Here is an 18,698-nt window from a genome sequence, read left to right as displayed (position 1 = left end):
CTTATGCCATTAAGCCTGATATACCTTCATCAGTATCATTAATAAATATAGAAAATAACAATGGGCCCAGAAATGAACCCTATGGAACTTCACTAATAACATTAATCCATAAAGAGCAATGTCTATTAATAACCACTCTCTGTCTTCTCACACACAACCATCCCTTTGTCCAGAGCAGTAACTTGCACTTAATGCCACACTGCTCCAATTTGTATAGCAGTCTTATATATGCAACAGTATCAAAAGCTTTCTTGAAATCCAAGTATATGATATCAAGATTATTTTTTGCATCCAGTTCCTTTGTTACTGTATCATACAGTAATAAATACTCCTCTACAGAGTTCTGTACATGTCACAGAGTACCAACTCCTCATTGGTACTCTGTACATGTCACAGAGTACCAATGAGGAGTTGTGGGAAACCCCCGGTGCCGCTAGTCAAATTACGCCATACACTATGTCCTTTTTGTACACATTGTACTTCCCTTATTCAAATTCTACATCCCTTATGTCTAAGTGACACTATTACTCTAATGAATGTTAAGTACTGCTTAATCAGTACTTAACGTTCATCAAATGTATTTACTATGCTCCTAGCATTAGTGTACATACAAGAATGCATGCACCTCATCTTATTAGTTACCCTAACACAGCTCATGTATTTACTTGTTTCATGATAACCCACAGCAAGGCTTTAAATACTTCAAAACTTAGTTTCCCTGCTGGATGTTTCGATAGAAGCAGTGCAAGAATCACTTTCACCTCAGCCTGCAGCTCTAGTTAAAGTATATATATCAAAGTTATTCCCTGCATCCAGCTCTCTTGTGACTGCATCATAGTATCCAATCGAATTGGTCAGGCAAGACTTCCCCTTAACAAAACCATGCTGTGTCCAAGCTATAACTGAAGTCTTGTCTAGATGATCCTGCAGTGAAACTACTGCCTCCATTAATTTTCCTGGAACAGAAGTTAAACTCACAGGTCTATAATTACTTGTGTCAGCCTTTGATCCTCCTTTGTGAATTGGGGGTACATTTGCACATCTCTAGTCTATGGGTACCTCCCCTGAGTCCAAGGAAGCTCTCATAATTATGGCTAAGGGTTTGCTTACTTCCTTTGCTGCCTCCTTTAATATAACTGGATAGATCCCATCCACCCCAGGTGCCTTTCTTGTGTTTTCTTCAACAATTCCTCCTCCACTTCACTCTCAGTTATTACAAGATTATCTAGCTTACTGCCAGAATTGAATACACCTCTGGCATTCCCCTCGCTGAATAACTCCTCATGTGTGAATGTTGATGCAAATTATTCATTTAGTTTGTTAGCTACCTGAGCAGGATCATCAACAGTTGAACCATCAATATCAAGTAGACCAATCTGATTCATCCTCTTTCTTCTAGAGTTTACATAAGTAAAGAACTCTTTGCTGTTTTTCTTTGCATCCTTTGCCAAAGATTTCTCATAATCTGCCTTTGCCAGCCTAAACTCCTTTGTGACTTGGTTACAGACGAGCTTATATCTATCATAGGCTTCTGTGTCACGTGTTAATTTATATGAATCCCATGCATTTTTCTTCTCTGCCATGTGTCTCATTAGTTCATCTGACATCTATTTAGGCCTAAACCTTGAACAATATTTCTTAGTTGGTATGTAAAGCCTAGTAGCTTCCAAAGATAAGTTCTTTGAATGCTTTCCATTTTGAATTTGCTGTTGGTAACATCATCAGTTGGTCCCACTGTATAGAATTTAAATACTGTCTCAGACCATCGTAGTCGCCTTTACGAAAGCAATAACCCTTCTCTTTACCCCTGATGGTAGTTACCTCTTTGAGTAAATCCAACTTCAGCACACTGTGATCACTGCTACCTAGTGGTTCCTTTATCTGCAGATTCTTAATGCATGAAGAATCATTACTGATAATCAAATCAAGAATATTAGTCCCTCTAGTTGCCTCCCGAACATGCTGATGTAGAAAACAATCATCCAATAAATCCACAAAAGCCTTGCTAGTGTGTGAGTGACCGGCCCCCAAATTCCAGTCAATATCTGAGAAATTAAAATTAGCATTAGCATTAGTAGAGGCATTTGATGCAAGAAAGCAAGCTTATGCAGCATCAGCCAAAAAAAAAAAAAAAAAAACCCCACTTCCACTTCACCACTCTGTTTGTTCAAAATACCTGTCCAGCTGAGCCTTAAACTTATTTAGGCTATCAACCTCCACCACAAGGGATGGAAGTCTGTTCCACCAACCAACCACCCGCTGGCTAAAGGCAAATTTCCGCACGTCTATCCTACATCTGTCTTTCCTCAATTTGAATTTATGCCCTCTCAGGTGATTATTCTGAGCTAGAGGAAGAATCCCATCAGCATTGAGCATGCTTAAACCATTCAAGGCTTTATACACCTCTATCAGATCACCTCGCTGGTGCCTAGTCTCCAGACACTGTAATTTGCAAAACTTAAGCCCTTCTTCGTAAGAGCACCCCTTTGTTCCATTCACTAATCTTGTTGCCCTTCTCTGTACTCGTTCCAGCAGCTCTACATTTTTCTTGAAATGAGGCCTCCAGACCTGTATACAGTACTCTAGGTGTGGCCTGACCATTGCCATATACAATGGAATAATCACCTCCTTATCCCTGCTGGAAAAATTCCTGTATATCATTGACAATACTCCATGAGCTACTCTTGCAGCCCATCTGCACTGCTCAGAGAACTTCATATCTGCCTGCACAACCACCCCCAAGTCCCTTTCATTCTCTACCACTGTCAGTGTAGTACCACAGAGTTGATACGTTGCTCTGGGGTTGCTGTTTCCCATGTGTAGTACTTTACATTTGTCAATGTTAAACTTCATTTGCCACCTCTCAGCCCATCTGCTCAACCTTTCCAGATCCTGTTGCAGCAGCATAGTGTCAGTAGAGTCCTTGACAACCCTGCCAACCTTTGTATCGTCTGCAAACTTGGACATTAAGCTTGATATACCATCATCAATATCATTTATAAATACAGAAAACAATAATGGACCCAACACTGAGCCCTGAGGGACTCCACTAATAACATTAGTCCACGATGAGCAGTGTCCATTGATTACCCACTCTCTGTCTTCTCCCCCTCAACCACCCCTTTATCCATAGCAGCAATTTGCCTCCAATGTCACACTGCTCCAATTTGTGTAGCAGTCTTCCATGTGCAACAGTATCAAAAGCCTTTCTAAGATCCAAGTATATAATATCAAAGTTATTCCCTGCATCCAGTTCTTTTGTGACTGCATCATAGTATCCAATCAAGTTGGTCAGGCAAGACTTCCCCTTAACAAAACCATGCTGTGTCTGAGCTATAACTGAAGTCTTGTCTAAATGATCCTGCAGTGCTTCTTTAACCAGTGCCTCCATTAATTTTCCTGGAACAGAAGTTAAGCTCACAGGTCTATAATTACTTGTGTCAGCCTTTGATCCTCCTTTGTGAATTGGGGTCACATTTGCACATTTCCAGTCTATGGGTACCTCCCCTGAGTCCAAGGAAGCTCTCATAATTATGGCTAAGGGTTTGCTTACTTCCTTTGCTGCCTCCTTTAATATAACTGGATAGATCCCATCCACCCCGGGTGCCTTTCTTGTGTTTATCTTCAACAGTTTCGCCACCACTTTACTACCAGTTATTTCAAGATTCTGTAGCTTACTGCTAGAGTTGAATAGACCTCTGGCATTCCCCTTGCTGAATAACTCCTCATGTGTGAATGTCGATGCAAAATATTCATTTAGTTTGTTAGCTACCTGAGCAGGATCATCAACAGTTGACCCATCAATATCAAGTGGACCAATCTGATTCATCCCCTTCCTTCTAGAGTTTACATAAGTAAAGAACTCTTTGCTGTTTTTCTTTGCATCCCTTGCCAAGGATTTCTCGTAATCTGCCTTCGCCTGCCTAACCTCCTTTGTAACTTGGTTGCATATCAACTTGTATCTATCATAGGCTTCTGTGTCATGTGTTAATTTGTAAGTATCCCATGCATTTTTCTTCTCTGCCATATGCCTCATTAGTTCATCTGACATCCATTTTGGCCTAAACCTTGAACAATATTTCTTAGTTGGTATGTTTGTTTGTTTGTTTTTTGGTTTTAAGGAGCATTAGCAACTAAGGCCATATTGCTCCGGGATATGCGGTGGTCATTCCTCGACCTTTCCGCATACTCCGTATTTGGTGGTGACAGGCTCGAACCCCGGTCTAATCAAGAAGCATGTGCTACGCACTGCTGCTCCTTCCCACCTGGCTATGGAGGCGCCCTAGTTGGTATGTAAAGCCTAGTAGCTTCCAAGATAAGTTCTTTGAATGCTTCCCATTTTGAATTTGCTGTTGGTAACATCATCAGTTGGTCCCACTGTATAGAATTTAAATACTGTCTCAGTCCATCGTAGTCGCCTTTACGGAAGCAATAACCCTTCCCTTTATCCCTAATGGTAGTTACCTCTTTGAGTAAATCCCACTTCAGCACACTGTGATCACTGCCACCTAGTGGTTCATTTATCTGCAGATTCTTAATGCATGAAGAATCACTGCTGATAATCAAATCAAGAGTATTACTCCTTCTAGTTGCCTCCCGAACATGCTGATGTAGAAAACAATCATCCAATAAATCCACAAAAGCCCTGCTAGTGCGTGAGTAACCAGCCCCCAAATTCCAGTCAATATCTGGGAAATTAAAATCTCCCATTATAAGACTCTCTGATTTACTGGCCCACTCTATTTCCCTGTACAGTTCCTTATTATACTCATCAGAGTCATTAGGCCTATAGCACACTCCTACTCTCAATTTTGATCTCCCAATGCTTATGTCACACCAAACTGACTCAACACTGCACTGTCCAGCAATGTCGACTGGCTTCACTTCCTTGGTTTTTATGTGTTTCTTAACTAATAGCATAACCCCTCCCCCCTTCCTATCCTGTCTATCCTTTCTGTAGACGTTGTACTCCCCAAATTGCAGTTCTGCATCCCTTATATCTGTGTGACACCACGTCTCTGATATCCCAACAATATCAGCCTTTGATGTTTTGAGTAATACCTCAAATTCATCAAATTTATTTACTAAACTCCTAGCATTGGTGTACACACAAGTATACCTGCACCTGTTTCTATTCTTAGCTACCCTAACACAACCCATGTGTTTACTTGTACCGCAATGGCTCCCAGCAGTCTCTGAAATACCATGCATCTTGTTTTTCAGGCTTCTGCTCATTCTAATAGAAGCAGTGCAAGAATCTCTTTCACCTCTGCCAGTGGCTACTGTCAATCTATTGGTCTTTGTCTCTCCCCAAGCTAGCAGTTTTCCGACCCACCTAACACTGCCTCGATAGCATCAGCAAATATTCTTGCACCCTTTCTATTTAAGTGTATCCCATCCCTGTAGAAGCAATCTCTCCTGTTAACAAGTACAGTCCAGGCTGAAAAAAATTCTACCCCTTGAGCCTTGCACAATCTTTCCAGGGCCGAATTGATCGACAAGGCTCTCACATATACTCCCTCCTATCGTGTCTTAAATCCCCCATTATAAGACTCTCCGATTTACTGGCCCACTCTTTTTCCCTGTACAGTTTCTTATTATACTCATCAGAGTCATTAGGCCTATAAAACACTCCAACTCTCAATTTTGATCTCCCAATGCTTATGTTACACCAAACTGACTCGACACTGCACTGTCCAGCGATGTCGACTGGCTTCACTTCCTTGGATTTTATGTGTTTCTTAACTAATAGCATAACCCCTCCTCCCTTCCTATCCTTTCTGTAGACGTTGTACTCCCCAAATTCCAGTTCTGCATTCCTTATATCTGTGTGACACCATGTCTCTGATATCCCAACAATATCTGCCTTTGATGTTTTGAGCAATATCTCAAATTCATCAAATTTATTTACCAAACTCCTAACATTGGTATACACGCAAGTATACATGCACCTGTTCCTATTCTTAGCTACCCTAACACAACCCATGTGTTTACTTGTACCGCAATGACTCCCAGCAGTCTCTGAAATATCCTGCATCTTATACTGTTACAATACTGTTACAATTAGGAAAAATATAATTTATAAAATGATTAATAATAGTTACAATTGGATAAAATATCATTGGAAGAGTACAGCACTGACCTACATCCACCATAACCTACATACATCATGTGCCATGTGTTTGCCTTCTAACTGTGTTAAAGCATGAACTAAGGTGTCCTAAATTGAAAAGTGGTATACAGGGTGATTCACTACCAGTGCGACAAACTTGCAGGAGGTGTAGGGGGCACAAAGATGAATCAGAATCACATTGCATTGCAGGGTCCGAAATGCCTTCGTCATGCGGTAGAGGACGTTGAACACGTGAACAGCGATCCCGCTGGAAGTCAGCATTTGCGAATCAGTTCCTGAGGCAGTACAATGGACAAGTATTCAAATGTTGAACTGGCCAACATGCACCTCGCGTATGGAGCTGCGGACTGTAACGGGCACGCCGCTCTGTGCTTGTACCAGGAACGTTTCCTGCACAGGCGTGCTCCTCATCATACGATTTTCGCATGTGTGCACAGAAGGTTACGTGAGACTGGTTGTTTCATGAGAGGTACCATGAATCGAGAGCGAATGACGAGGACGCCAGACAATGAGGAGAATGTTCTACATCTTGCAGAAGGCAATCCGAGTATGAGTACTCAAGCGATAGGCCAACGATTGGGTATTTCCCAATCCACTGTATGGAGGATACTGTCAACAAACGAAATGAGTTCATACCATCTGCAACGCGTCCAATCACTTTTGCTACTTGGTTTCTTCAACAGAAACAGTTCGCAAATCTGACTTCCAGCGGGATCGCTGTTCACGCGATCTCCCGTTCAACGTCCTCTACCGCATGACGAAGGCATTTCGGACCCTGCAATGCTATGTGATTCCGATTCATCTTTGTGCCCCCCTACACCTCCTGCAAGTTTGTTGCACTGGTAGTGAATCACCCTGTACACTGTTCAGCTACTTTAACTGAAAATGCATAAATGAAAAGCATGTAAATTGAGAAATGACTGTTTTTGAAAACATCTGAAAAAAAATATATTTATGAGAAATTTTCATATAAGACTTTATTATAAATTTCTACATTTATGATGCACTAATCACTTAAATTGCAAATTTTTAATAAAAATTCTCAACCTTAAATTGAGAATAAATATTTTGTTATTAAAAATATTAAAATACTTTAATAAATTTTAATATTAATACAATTTAATTTCAATTGATTTTGATAAATCAAAACAAAATTAATGAATGACACTAATACTCCATATAACACAAATGCTCAGGTTTATAAAATGCAATGAGTAGTAGTTATAAAAGGTAGGTTAAAGCTCTAAAAATATGCCCTTTGAATTATTCATTAAGTACTTTCATTTATTATCATGTTATTTACATAACCATTTATTACTGATATTTATTAAAGACAATCTTTAAAAAATTTTACCTTTCCAATCATTGCACATTGAATTCCAAGTCTCTGTGCCATTATACACTGATTAGCTCCTTTACCACCAAACCCTTTTGAAAACTTAGACCCCAAAACAGTTTCTCCTGGTTTAGGAAATCTCTTGACGTAGCTAAATCATGGATAGTTTTATTGATATAATAAAATTTAAAATTAATAAGAAGTATAAAGACTTCAATATACCAAATTTTTAGATTTCTGTTAGGTTTGCATATGTTATTAAGTAAATTAAAAACCAGCACTTATAGTCATGTCACATTAATTTAATTTCCTTAAAACTGAGAAAGTTAAGAAAGGCTGATGGTAATAATATAATGAATACCATTTATCACTTACTTTAACCGAATACAGAATTCCAAAATTTAAAACATAACATTTCCTTTCCTTAATACAATTTAAAAAAAAAAAAAAGGTATAACTGCAGCCCACTGGCTGCAGCCCAAAGGCATTGGATTACATTGGTCCAATTGACGTTAATAGTTAAACTGCTGATGATCCTTCCCAAGTTACAAACTGAACAGATATTTTTCATCTACATTCATGCATGAGTTCTTTTAGGGAGGAGAATGCAGAAGTTCATAAAAATCTAACATGGAGCTAAATGATTTTGTAATAACTAAGAGAAAAGTTTTTTATCAACCCCAGGGGCTCGCATCTGGTGAGTATGGCTCACCAGAGACTTCTGACTCTCTCTCTCTCTCTCTCTCTCTCTCTCTCTCTCTCTCTCTCTCTCTCTCTCTCTCTCTCTCTCTCTCTCTCTCTCTCTCTCTCTCTCTCAGGGTAACTTGGGAATTTTAGGATATTAAGGACTGCCTGGCCAAATCAGAAGCTAGCAAGGAAATACCAGTTGATCGAAGACAGTGTACCGTACTACAAGTACGAACCCCAGGCAGTACTAGAGTCCCCAACCCACAAGCTGTACTGGGACCGTGCCATAAAAACGGATAGGACAAACCCGCCCAATAGACTGTACATAACCCTTGTGGACAAGAAGGAAAAGGCTACCTATCTGATTGACATAGTGGTACCCAACACTGGCAACCTGCAGAAACCCATGGGGAAAAAATCAGGAAGTACACAAACCTAAGACAGGAGATCAAAGAGATATGACATATGCAACAAGTAACGACCATCCCAATCATCATGTCAACCACAGGTATGGTGTCAAAAGCCCTACATAACAGCCTAGCAGCAATAGGTCTCCCAGCGAACACCCACAAGGAACTCCAGAAAGTCACAATCCTGAACACCTGTAAGATAGTCAGAGTTCCTCGCCCAACAGTAACACCAGACATAAGAACCACCCTGTGTACTTGGTAGCAATATCCGTCACAAGGTGGAACCTCCAATATGAGAGAAATAATATAAGAGCAATATTAATAATAATATATCAAAAAAAATTAACATTTTGATTTTATATAACAACAAAGTAACATTTCAATTTTAAACAACAAATTTATTCTGAATAGATAAATTAATTTATAATTTAACCAACAGTTATTATTATTTTTATATTTGAACTGTAACCATGCTAACTTTTAAATTGGGATATATTAAACCGCTTCTTTTGATGTTTAGTGGGGGCATCAGTGGCAATGGCCACTGATGCCCCCACTTTATAGTAAGTAGAACTTACTACAAAGTTTCCACCTAAAAGTTCCATCAGAGAATACCAGTGAGATGCCCACTAATGGAAAATTCCATAATTATAAGGAAGGCAGGTAGCAGAGAGGTTATAATCTGCTATGTGAATAGCAAAATGGTGGAAAAACCCCAATTCAAATCCCGTCAGTGACCCGAGAACTTTTATTATTTAACCTCAGGGGCTCACATCTGGTAAGCATGGGCTTGGCACACTCAGAATCCTGAGCTGGATACCATCATTCTTCTCTTTCTTGGTAATTTCCTTCTACTTCTGAGTCTTGTTTTCTCTCTCTCTCTCACAGGGTAACTCAGAAATTTTTTTTTGGCTGGTGCAGCATAAGCCTCAGGCTTCCTTGCACCATATGGCTAATAATAATAATAAACTACTGGTAGCATGTGTCTTTTTGGAAAATTATCAAACTAGTGTGAGGTGCAATCAGTATACCAGCTCATGCTATGGAGAAGTAAGGAAACCACACAGTCAATGTGTTCAAAACAGTATATTTTACAAAAGCATATTTTCTTAGATCAACAATGCATGGTAACAGGCAGAGGACTAAGATTTCTCTTAATTTCACTGTTCCTCTATTTCAGTTCAGTCTTTATTGTGAAATGTTATTTAGTGGATTTCTAGGTATTTTTATCATTTTCAATCCAAATATTGCAAAAATTTCTAATTACATATAGTGGGCAGATCAGAGTATACATTTAAAAAAAAAACAAATAAAAATATTATACAGTGGATTCCGGTTATTTGGGCCACAGGTTAATCGGGGCAGCCGTTTATTTGAGACAAATATATATACAGTACTCTAGGTAAGGCAATGGTCAGGCCACACCTAGAGTACTGTATACAGGCCTGGAGGCCTCATTTCAGGAAGGATGTAGAGCTGCTGGAACGAGTACAGAGAAGGGCAACTAGATTGGTGAATGGGACAAAGGGGTTCTCTTACGAAGAAAGGCTTAAGTTTTGCAAATTACAGTGTCTGGAAACTAGGCACCAGCGGGGTGATCTGATAGAGGTGTACAAAGCCTTGAATGGTTTGAGCATGCTCAATGCTGATGGGATTCTTCCTCTAGCTCAGAAAAATCACCTGAGAGGGCATAAATTCAAATTGAGGAAAGACAGATGTAGGATAGATGTGCGGAAATTTGCCTTTAGCCAGCGGGTGGTTGGTGGGTGGAACAGACTTCCATCCCTTGTCGTGGAAGTTGATAGCCTAAATAAGTTTAAGGCTCAGCTGGACAGGTATTTCGAACGAACAGAGGGGTGAAGTGGAAGTGGTTATTTTTATTTATTTATGTTACTTTTTTTTTTTTTTTTTTTTTGGCTGATGCTGCATAAGCTTGCTTTCTTGCATCAAATGCCTCTACTAATGCTAATGCTAATGCTAAATCTTAAAAAACAGAACCGAATCGAATCGAGAAAATAGTCAGGGTTTACTTCGCTTAATTGGGACATGCCGTTTAATCGGGGCAGGAGACAGCAGCACTGAAGATTACCCTATGATTGTCTCCGACCACACCACGTAGTTCAATCGGATTTCTGGAGGTCACACCCATAAAACAATAAAAACAATTAGCAGTCACCTGTTTATTGGGTTTTTCTGTTAGTGAAATCTAACATAAACTGATAGTAAACTCGATCTTATTGAATTTGCAATAATACTGACAGCTGGAATTCTGTGGGTTATTATGGTAAAATGTGTTTACACTTCCATGAAATCTTCAATCATATAAAAAATTAATTTTCAGAATCTTCTCTTCATTCCTATTTTTAAAGCTTCGTAACTTGTTACTCAGTCCTCACTTGTGCATATCGTGTTACTTGCAATTTGTGTGTGCTGTATTCTTTGTTATTGATTGCTTATCTTTTTACTGTTTTAAATTTTAACCGCCACCCACAAATGTCAGTGAACAGAAATGTCAACTAATTAACTAATTAAATTCAATTTGATTGGATACTATGATGTAGTCACAAAAGAACTGGATGCAGGGAATAACTTTGATATTATATATCTGGATCTTAGAAAGGCTTTTGATACTGTTGCACATGGAAGACTGCTGCACAAATTGGAGCAGTGTGGCATTGGAGGCAAATTGCTGCTATGGATAAGGGGATGGTTGAGTGGCAGAAGACAGAGAGTGGTAATCAATGGACACTGCTCAACATGGACTAATGTTATTAGTGGAGTTCCTCAGGGTTCAGTGTTGGGTCCGTTGTTGTTTTCGGTGTTTATGAATGATATTGATGATGGGATATCAAGTTTAATGTCCAAGTTTGCAGATGATACAAAGGTTGGCAGGGTTGTTAAGGACACTACTGACACTATGCTGCTGCAACAGGATCTGGAAAGGTTGAACAGATGGACTGAGAGGTGGCAAATGAAGTTTAACATTGACAAATGTAAAGTACTACATATGGGAAACAGTAACCCCAGAGCAACATATCAACTCTGCGGTACTACACTGACAGTGGTGGAGAATGAAAAGGACCTGGGGGTAATTGTGCAGGCAGATATGAAGTTCTCTGAGCAGTGCAGACGAGCTGCAAGAGTAGCTCATGGTGTCTTGTCAATGATATACAGGAATTTTTCTAGCAGGGATAAGGAGGTGATTATTCCCTTGTATAAGACAATGGTTAGGCCACATCTTGAGTACTGTATACAGGTCTGGAGGCCTCATTTCAAGAAGGATGTAGAGCTGCTGGAACGGGTACAGAGAAGGGCAACAAGATTAGTGAATGGAACAAAGGGTTGCTCTTACGAAGAAAGGCTTAAGTTTTGCAAATTACAGAGTCTGGAGACTAGGCATCGGCGAGGTGATCTGATAGAGGTGTATAAGGCTTTGAATGGTTTGAGCATGCTCAATGCCAATGGGATTCTTCATCTTGCTCAGAATAATCACCTCAGAGGGCATAAATTCAAATTGAGGAAGGACGGATGTCGGATAGATGTGCGGAAATTTGCCTTTGGCCAGCGGGTGGTTGGTTGGTGGAACCAACTTCCATCACTTGTTGTTGAAGTTGATAGCCTAAACAAATTTAAAGCTCAACTGGACAGGTATTTCGAACGAACGGAGGGGTGAAATGGGAGTGGTGTGTGTTTTTTTTTTTTTTGGCTGATGCTGAATAAGCTTGCTTTCTTGCATCATATGCCTCTACTAATGCTAATGCTAATTAGTATGTACATATTACAGTACATATTAATTATTCCGATTATCACATATATTCTTCCAATTTTCAGTGTAATGTTTAATTTTTTAATTGGTAAGGTAATAAAGGGTAAATTTGTGCTTAATATATTTTTACTTTTATAGCCTGTGGATAATTTTCGCTAATTAGAATCGCTGTTTAATAGAATTAAAATTCAATTCACAAACGTGATCACAATGACCGGCACTTACTACACATCGTATAGTGAACGGTATTTACTATGGTGACTCCATCATAACGTGATTTGGTTGTACAGTGAACCAATTGCAAAGCAGGGGTACATTGTATTTTTAACTTTTTTTTTATGTGAAACTTTAGATAATTGGGGCAGCCACTTAATCAGGCCAAAATGCACTAGTCCCGATGTGTCCCAAATAACCGGAATCAACTGTATTTAGAAAGCTAATTTTTTTCCCCCTTGTTTGTTTGGAAGTAAGATTTTATATGCATCACAGCTAGGGTTGCCACATTTCAAAACCCAAAAAAGGAGAATACAAAGTTGGTGTCTTCCTTTTATAATCCAAAAAGGAAAAATACTAACTTACATAGTTTTCTGCTTTATAATAAAATAATTATAAAAAACTAAACAAAATTTTTTAAAAATATACGAAGAGGTATCAAAAAGTTCGTACCCTGACCTAGATAAAACATCAGTAGGAAGATGCCATTTTTAATATAAGTTGTCTACAATAACTAACATGTAGGCGCCTCCGTAGCCAGGTGGGAAGGAGCAGCAGTGCATAGCGCACGCTTCTTGATTAGACCAGGGTTCGAGCCCATCACCACCAAATACGGAGGATGCGGAAAGGTCAGGGAATAACCACCGCATATTCCTGGAGCAATATGGCCTTAGTTGCTAATGCTCCTAAAAACCAAATAACAAACAAACAAACAAACAAACAACTAACATGTGAAATTTCTTTCCCATAGGTGATCGCAAGCCAGGGTGGAGCCCGGAATCTGAGGAAGGACACTGGTTGACAAAGTGGAGTATCGAGCAGTGATCAAGTTCCTGCATTTGCAGGGCAAGAAAGCTCAGGAAATTGATGAAGAAATGAATGCCATGTATGGGCAGAATTATCCAGCCTATGACATTATAAAACAGTGGAAATGGAAGTTCCAGTGCAGTCATACAAGTGTCTTTGGCGAGCCAAGAGAAGGAAGGCCATCCACAGAAAGTAAGATGGTTGCAAAGGTTGAGCAGCTGGTGCTCAGTGACAGATGTGTGACAATTCATTTAATCAAAAATGCAGTGAGAATTAATTATAGGTCTGCTGACAGCATTTTACATGACCATCTGCACATGTCTAAGATCTCTGCACAATGGCTTGCAAGACTGCTGATGCCTTTGCAAAAGCATCAGCAATGTTGAATGCAATGTTCTCGCCAACTGTTGGATTTGTGTAATGTGGATGTTGAGAACTTTTTTGATCGGTTGGTGACAAATGCTGGGTGTACAATGAAGAAACCATTGTATGAATGTTGCTTTAATTCATTTCAGAAAGTCATTAATGAAGTGAATCATGGTTTGAGGCAAAAAGTGTGGACTTCTATGATAAAGGCATTAAACAACTGCTCCATAGATAGAAGAAATGTGTTACTATACATGAAGAGTACATAGAAAAGGATTAAAGTTCCTGTGAAGTTTCACCTTTCTAGGGCTATTATTTCTAGGTAAGGGTATAAACATTTTGATACCCCCCCCCTCCTATTTTGGAAATACACCTCACAAGTTTAGCATCCCGAGGATATAGCAAGTTCTCAGGATACTGGATGAAAATTCAGTTTTTTGAAGGTTAAGCATATAGCATTCAGAGGTGATTTGTTAATTTCTTATTTTTATTAGATAATACAATAGTGCTGATCCCTATACCACCACAAAATGAGTCACCAACGTTGAGCCAAAACCTGTAATACCAGGTTGGTTCAGTGGATAACGTACTTGCCTAAGGAATAAAGGTCATAGGTTGAAATGCTGCCTCTAGTGTGAATGTTGTGATTGTGCAAATTTTTTTTTTCAGGATAAATTTAATATTATTATTAATATGATTATATTAATTAAATGAATTATAATTATATTATTATTAAATAATTTGCCAAAACTGTTTCAGAGAACTAAAGATTAATACCAAAGTAATTACAAAATTGGCTCCCTTCACTAAAGTGTTAGTGAGATAGACTCGGGTAATCAAATATATTTTAAAAAAAAAATGACTAAAAATGCAATGTGATAATTTTTTTACATGTATGACTATATCGTCCTTTTAAAAAATTATAATAATTATACAGACAAAATTACAATTATTCTAGTGTGCCCATCACAAAATTTTGCCAAAACTGTGTATATGGTATCTGATTAAACTTCAGTTTATGGTACTTCCCCTGCTTTCTGCTGGATTAAAATTGGAAAATAGTTTTATGAACTAGTTTCCCTTAGAGTGGATTCCTCCCCTTGCTGCTGGGATTAAAATTGAAAAATAGTTTTCCAATTTTAATCCCAGCAGCAAGGGGAAGAATCCACTCCAAGGGAAACTAGTTCATTTTTTTTTTTGCTTGAATCCCTCCCAGGTTAATCTTTAATTAATCTCAAGACTCTTACCTGTGGATCACTGTGATAGCAAATGATGAGCATGTCTAGCTCCACACTGATTGACTGGACAAATTTCATACTGATTTGACAATCTATTCCTTCACATAAATTTGTTTCTCCGATTTAAAACCAGCAGTAAAAGAGGGGGAATCATTTCCTGATTTTAAACCAGCACCAAAGGGGAGGAAACTTAAAAACTTTCCCAATAAATAGTTTAGGGGTTCCCCCCCACCACTGATTTTAAATCAGGAGACAAAATTACACAAAGGAACAGATCATCTAATCACTATGAAGCAGTAGGAGAAGCTGGATTAAAATCGGGAAATACTTTCTGAATTTTAATCCAGCAGCAAAAGGAGGGGAAGTGCACAGGTCAGGCTCGCTGGCTCACTGTAATGCAAAGTACAGGTAATTAACAGCCTTTCAAAACAAGTGGGAGGAGCTATTATGAATCGATCACTGATTCATGTCACACTTTGGAATGATCAATCAGAACTAGTACCATATACTCAAGATTAACTTTGTTTTACTGCTAAATAAAATCTATTGCAAAAGGAATCAGGTCAAAAGCTTATTTGAATTATTCAAGTTGGTTCAGTACTTCTGAAATTTTTTTTATTGTATTACCATGAATATTAATAAATCTTCATTTATTATAATTTTTCATTTCATTCTACCATGCATTTTTTTCCATGGGTTTAACAGCCCCAACCCCAGGGGCTCACATCTGGTGAGTATGGGCTTAGCACACCCAGGGTCCTGAGCTGGATATCATCATTCTTCTCTTTCTTGATGATTCCCTTCTACTTCTCTCTCTCTCTCTCTCTCTCCCCCCCCCCCCCCGAGGTAATTCGGAAATTTTTTTTTTAGCTGGTGCAGTATAAGCCTCGGGCTTCCTTGCACTATATGGCTAGTAATAATAATAATAAATAATAACCCATAAAGTGAGGGGAGTTTTTGCATGAGACCCACACTGCTATCTTGGAGGAGTGCCTGAAACCCGTTATTAGGGATCACCACAGACATCCAAAACTGCATTTTTCAACAGGACTCAGCACCTTGCCACACAGCAAAATTGGTATGCTTAATGCTATTTAGATTTAATGATAAGTTTGTCTTCTTGTCTCACAAGGCTTAAAACATACTTACACCAATGTTTTCCCTTGTTTTTCTCCCTTAAGGTGCAGTCATACCTCAGAAATGCTGGCATTACAGTGTTGGACTGGTCTGGCAACAATCCAGATTTGAACCCTTTTGAAAATTGCTGGTACATAACGTAGTCTTTAATTGCTCAGAAGAAGCCAACAAGTAAGATTCAGCTGCAGGAGAGCATTGTACGGGTGTGGTACCATGAAACTGGACAACCATATATCCAGAAGTTGATTAACTCTATGCCAGATTGTTGCAAGGCTGTAATTGCAGCTCAAGGAGGAATAACAAAATATTGAGGACTTAGTTTGCTGATTTACAGTACTTCTTAGCCCATCTGCCCAATTTATCTAGATTCAGTTACAGCAGCACGCTGCCATTACTGTCATTAACAACCCTGCCAACCTTTGTATCATCTGCAAACTTCGAGACTAAGCCTGATATACTTTCATCAATATCATTGATAAATATACAAAACAACAGTGGACCCAAAACCGAACCCTGTGGGACTCCACTAATATTAGTTCACGAAGAGCAGCACCCATTAATTACCACCCTCTGTCTTCTCCCACTCAACCATCCTTTTATCCATTGTAGCAACTTACCCTTAATACCATTCTGCTCTAATTTGTACAATAGTCTTCCATGCGCAACAGTGTCAAAAGCTTTCCTGAAATCCAAATATATGATATCAAAGTTATTTTTTTCATCCAGTTCCTTTGTAACCACATCAAAAAAAAGAAATTGCATGTTGTGCAGGAAAAAAATCAGAAAAAGACAGCTATGGTGGGTTTATAATGGTTGCTAAACGATATTGGAAGGGGGTAGACTACTGCTGCTATATACATTATTTGCATGCAGCTGATAAATAGATTGGTCAGCAAATATTATTAGTTTACAGTGCAAGTGTATTGTTGGTTGTAATAAAATTAATAAAACTATATTATACTATTGTTTTTTGTTTCCGGGTAAAATGCAAAAAAAAAAATTAGTCCAGTACAAGTAGCTTCCTATTATGCAAATGAGTTAACTCACAACTTTATGATGTATGCTACTTTTTATGGGTCTCCCATAAGAGAAAAAGTAGAATGTGTATTTTTAAATAAATCACTTAGCCATGGATATGAGCTGAATACAAATATTTATGTTCTAATTTAATCCTTTTTTTTTTTTTTTTTTCTATATGTTTGTTTGTTTGTTATTTGATTTTTAGGAGCGAGAGGTGTGTGTTTGTTGTTTTTTAGGAGCATTAGCAACTAAGGCTCCGGGGATATGCGGTGGTCATTCCCTGACCTTTCCGCATCCTCCGTATTTGGTGGTGACGGGCTCGAACCCCGGTATAATCAAGAAGCGTGTGCTACTTTTCTATATGTGATAATGGATAAATCGACTGACCGTACATCATCCCGGAGTAAAAACAGAAAATTGATTTATTTTAATCTCAGGTTTTATTACTATTAACAAAATCTCTGATCAGAATCTGAAGTTCACTCACTAGTCACAGATTCAAACGTTAACAGAAAGCAAATCCGTATTACTGTGCATAAAAACATATGCACTGAAAATTTTTTAACACTAACCTGACAAGATCAACAATGCATGCACCAACTACCACTACAGGAATTTCCATGTTTAAAATCTTTTTCCTTTATAAAGTGGAAAGAAAAAATAAAAAGATATTTAAAAACGTTTAACTAAGAGAGTACGTGTGATCAAATACCCCATCCCATCAATCTGATAAGATAACCAGTCTGAAGTACAAAATGCAAACAAAAGACCATACTGCATAAGCTCATACATTTGCTTTCTTGCATCACATGCCACTACTACTACCACGTGAAATAAGTGAGACAGAAAGCGGGCTGATTCAACAAATCAAAACTTTCCAGTGAGTCCATATTCGAAAAGCATTTGATAAAATTTAAATAGCATACAGTAACAAATAAGTATAACAGGTAACAATTTTTGCGTGCAGTCGCCCTACGTCAATAAAAGACAGCGTTCGACGCTCAAAAATAAAAATTTTGGTTACATTACAGAATGTCGACACCGGATGTAAAACTGTTTTTGACACGTGGCGCCCCTAGCGGTTGTTATTAATTCAGCAGCACAGGGGGAAGTCTTGAAATTCAACAATAAGGGAAGATAGGTTGCTGCATTTTCCGGTTTACTTCAGTAGGAGACTCCTACCAGCGCCACCTTAATAATAAAAGAGATTTATAGGTCAGCAGACAGCGTTTTCCAAACTGTGTTCTGCGGAACACTAGTGTTCCTTGACATACGACGTTCTGTTAAAAATTATAATGATACAAAACTGGTGTTCGCACAAGTGGACCATGGGCCCCATCTAAAATCTGTAATGTAACCAAAAATAAAATTTTGGTTACATTACAGAATGTCGACACCGGATGTAAAACTGTTTTTGACACGTGGCGCCCCTGGCGGTTGTTATTAATTCAGCAGCACAGGGGGAAGTCTTGAAATTCAACAATAAGGGAAGATAGGTTGCTGCATTTTCCGGTTTACTTCAGTAGGAGACTCCTACCAGCGCCACCTTAATAATAAAAGAGATTTATAGGTCAGCAGACAGCGT

General features: G+C 38.6%; 1 protein-coding gene across 1 annotated transcript in view; it reads right to left on the bottom strand.

Annotated features, from left to right (window-relative positions):
* Window positions 1–18,124, bottom strand: part of LOC150084682 (ribokinase-like) — a 124,408-nt gene extending 106,284 nt beyond the window's left edge. Inside the window, exons 1-2 of the mRNA XM_090375426.1 lie at window positions 17,686–18,124; window positions 7,488–7,620 (exon numbers count right to left, since the gene is read on the bottom strand). Of these exons, the coding sequence (XP_090231552.1) occupies window positions 7,488–7,620; window positions 17,686–17,735 (183 nt within the window). The 5' untranslated portion in view covers window positions 17,736–18,124. The remainder of the gene's footprint in view (window positions 1–7,487; window positions 7,621–17,685) is intronic.
* Between the last annotated feature and the right edge of the window lie 574 nt (window positions 18,125–18,698).

This window comes from Mastigoproctus giganteus, chromosome 6 (genome assembly GCF_048544385.1).
Source record: "Mastigoproctus giganteus isolate SK-2022 chromosome 6, ASM4854438v1, whole genome shotgun sequence".
Lineage (NCBI taxonomy): Eukaryota > Metazoa > Arthropoda > Arachnida > Uropygi > Thelyphonidae > Mastigoproctus > Mastigoproctus giganteus.
Note: the sequence above shows the minus strand (reverse complement) of the source record. Positions and strands in the feature narration are given on the sequence as shown.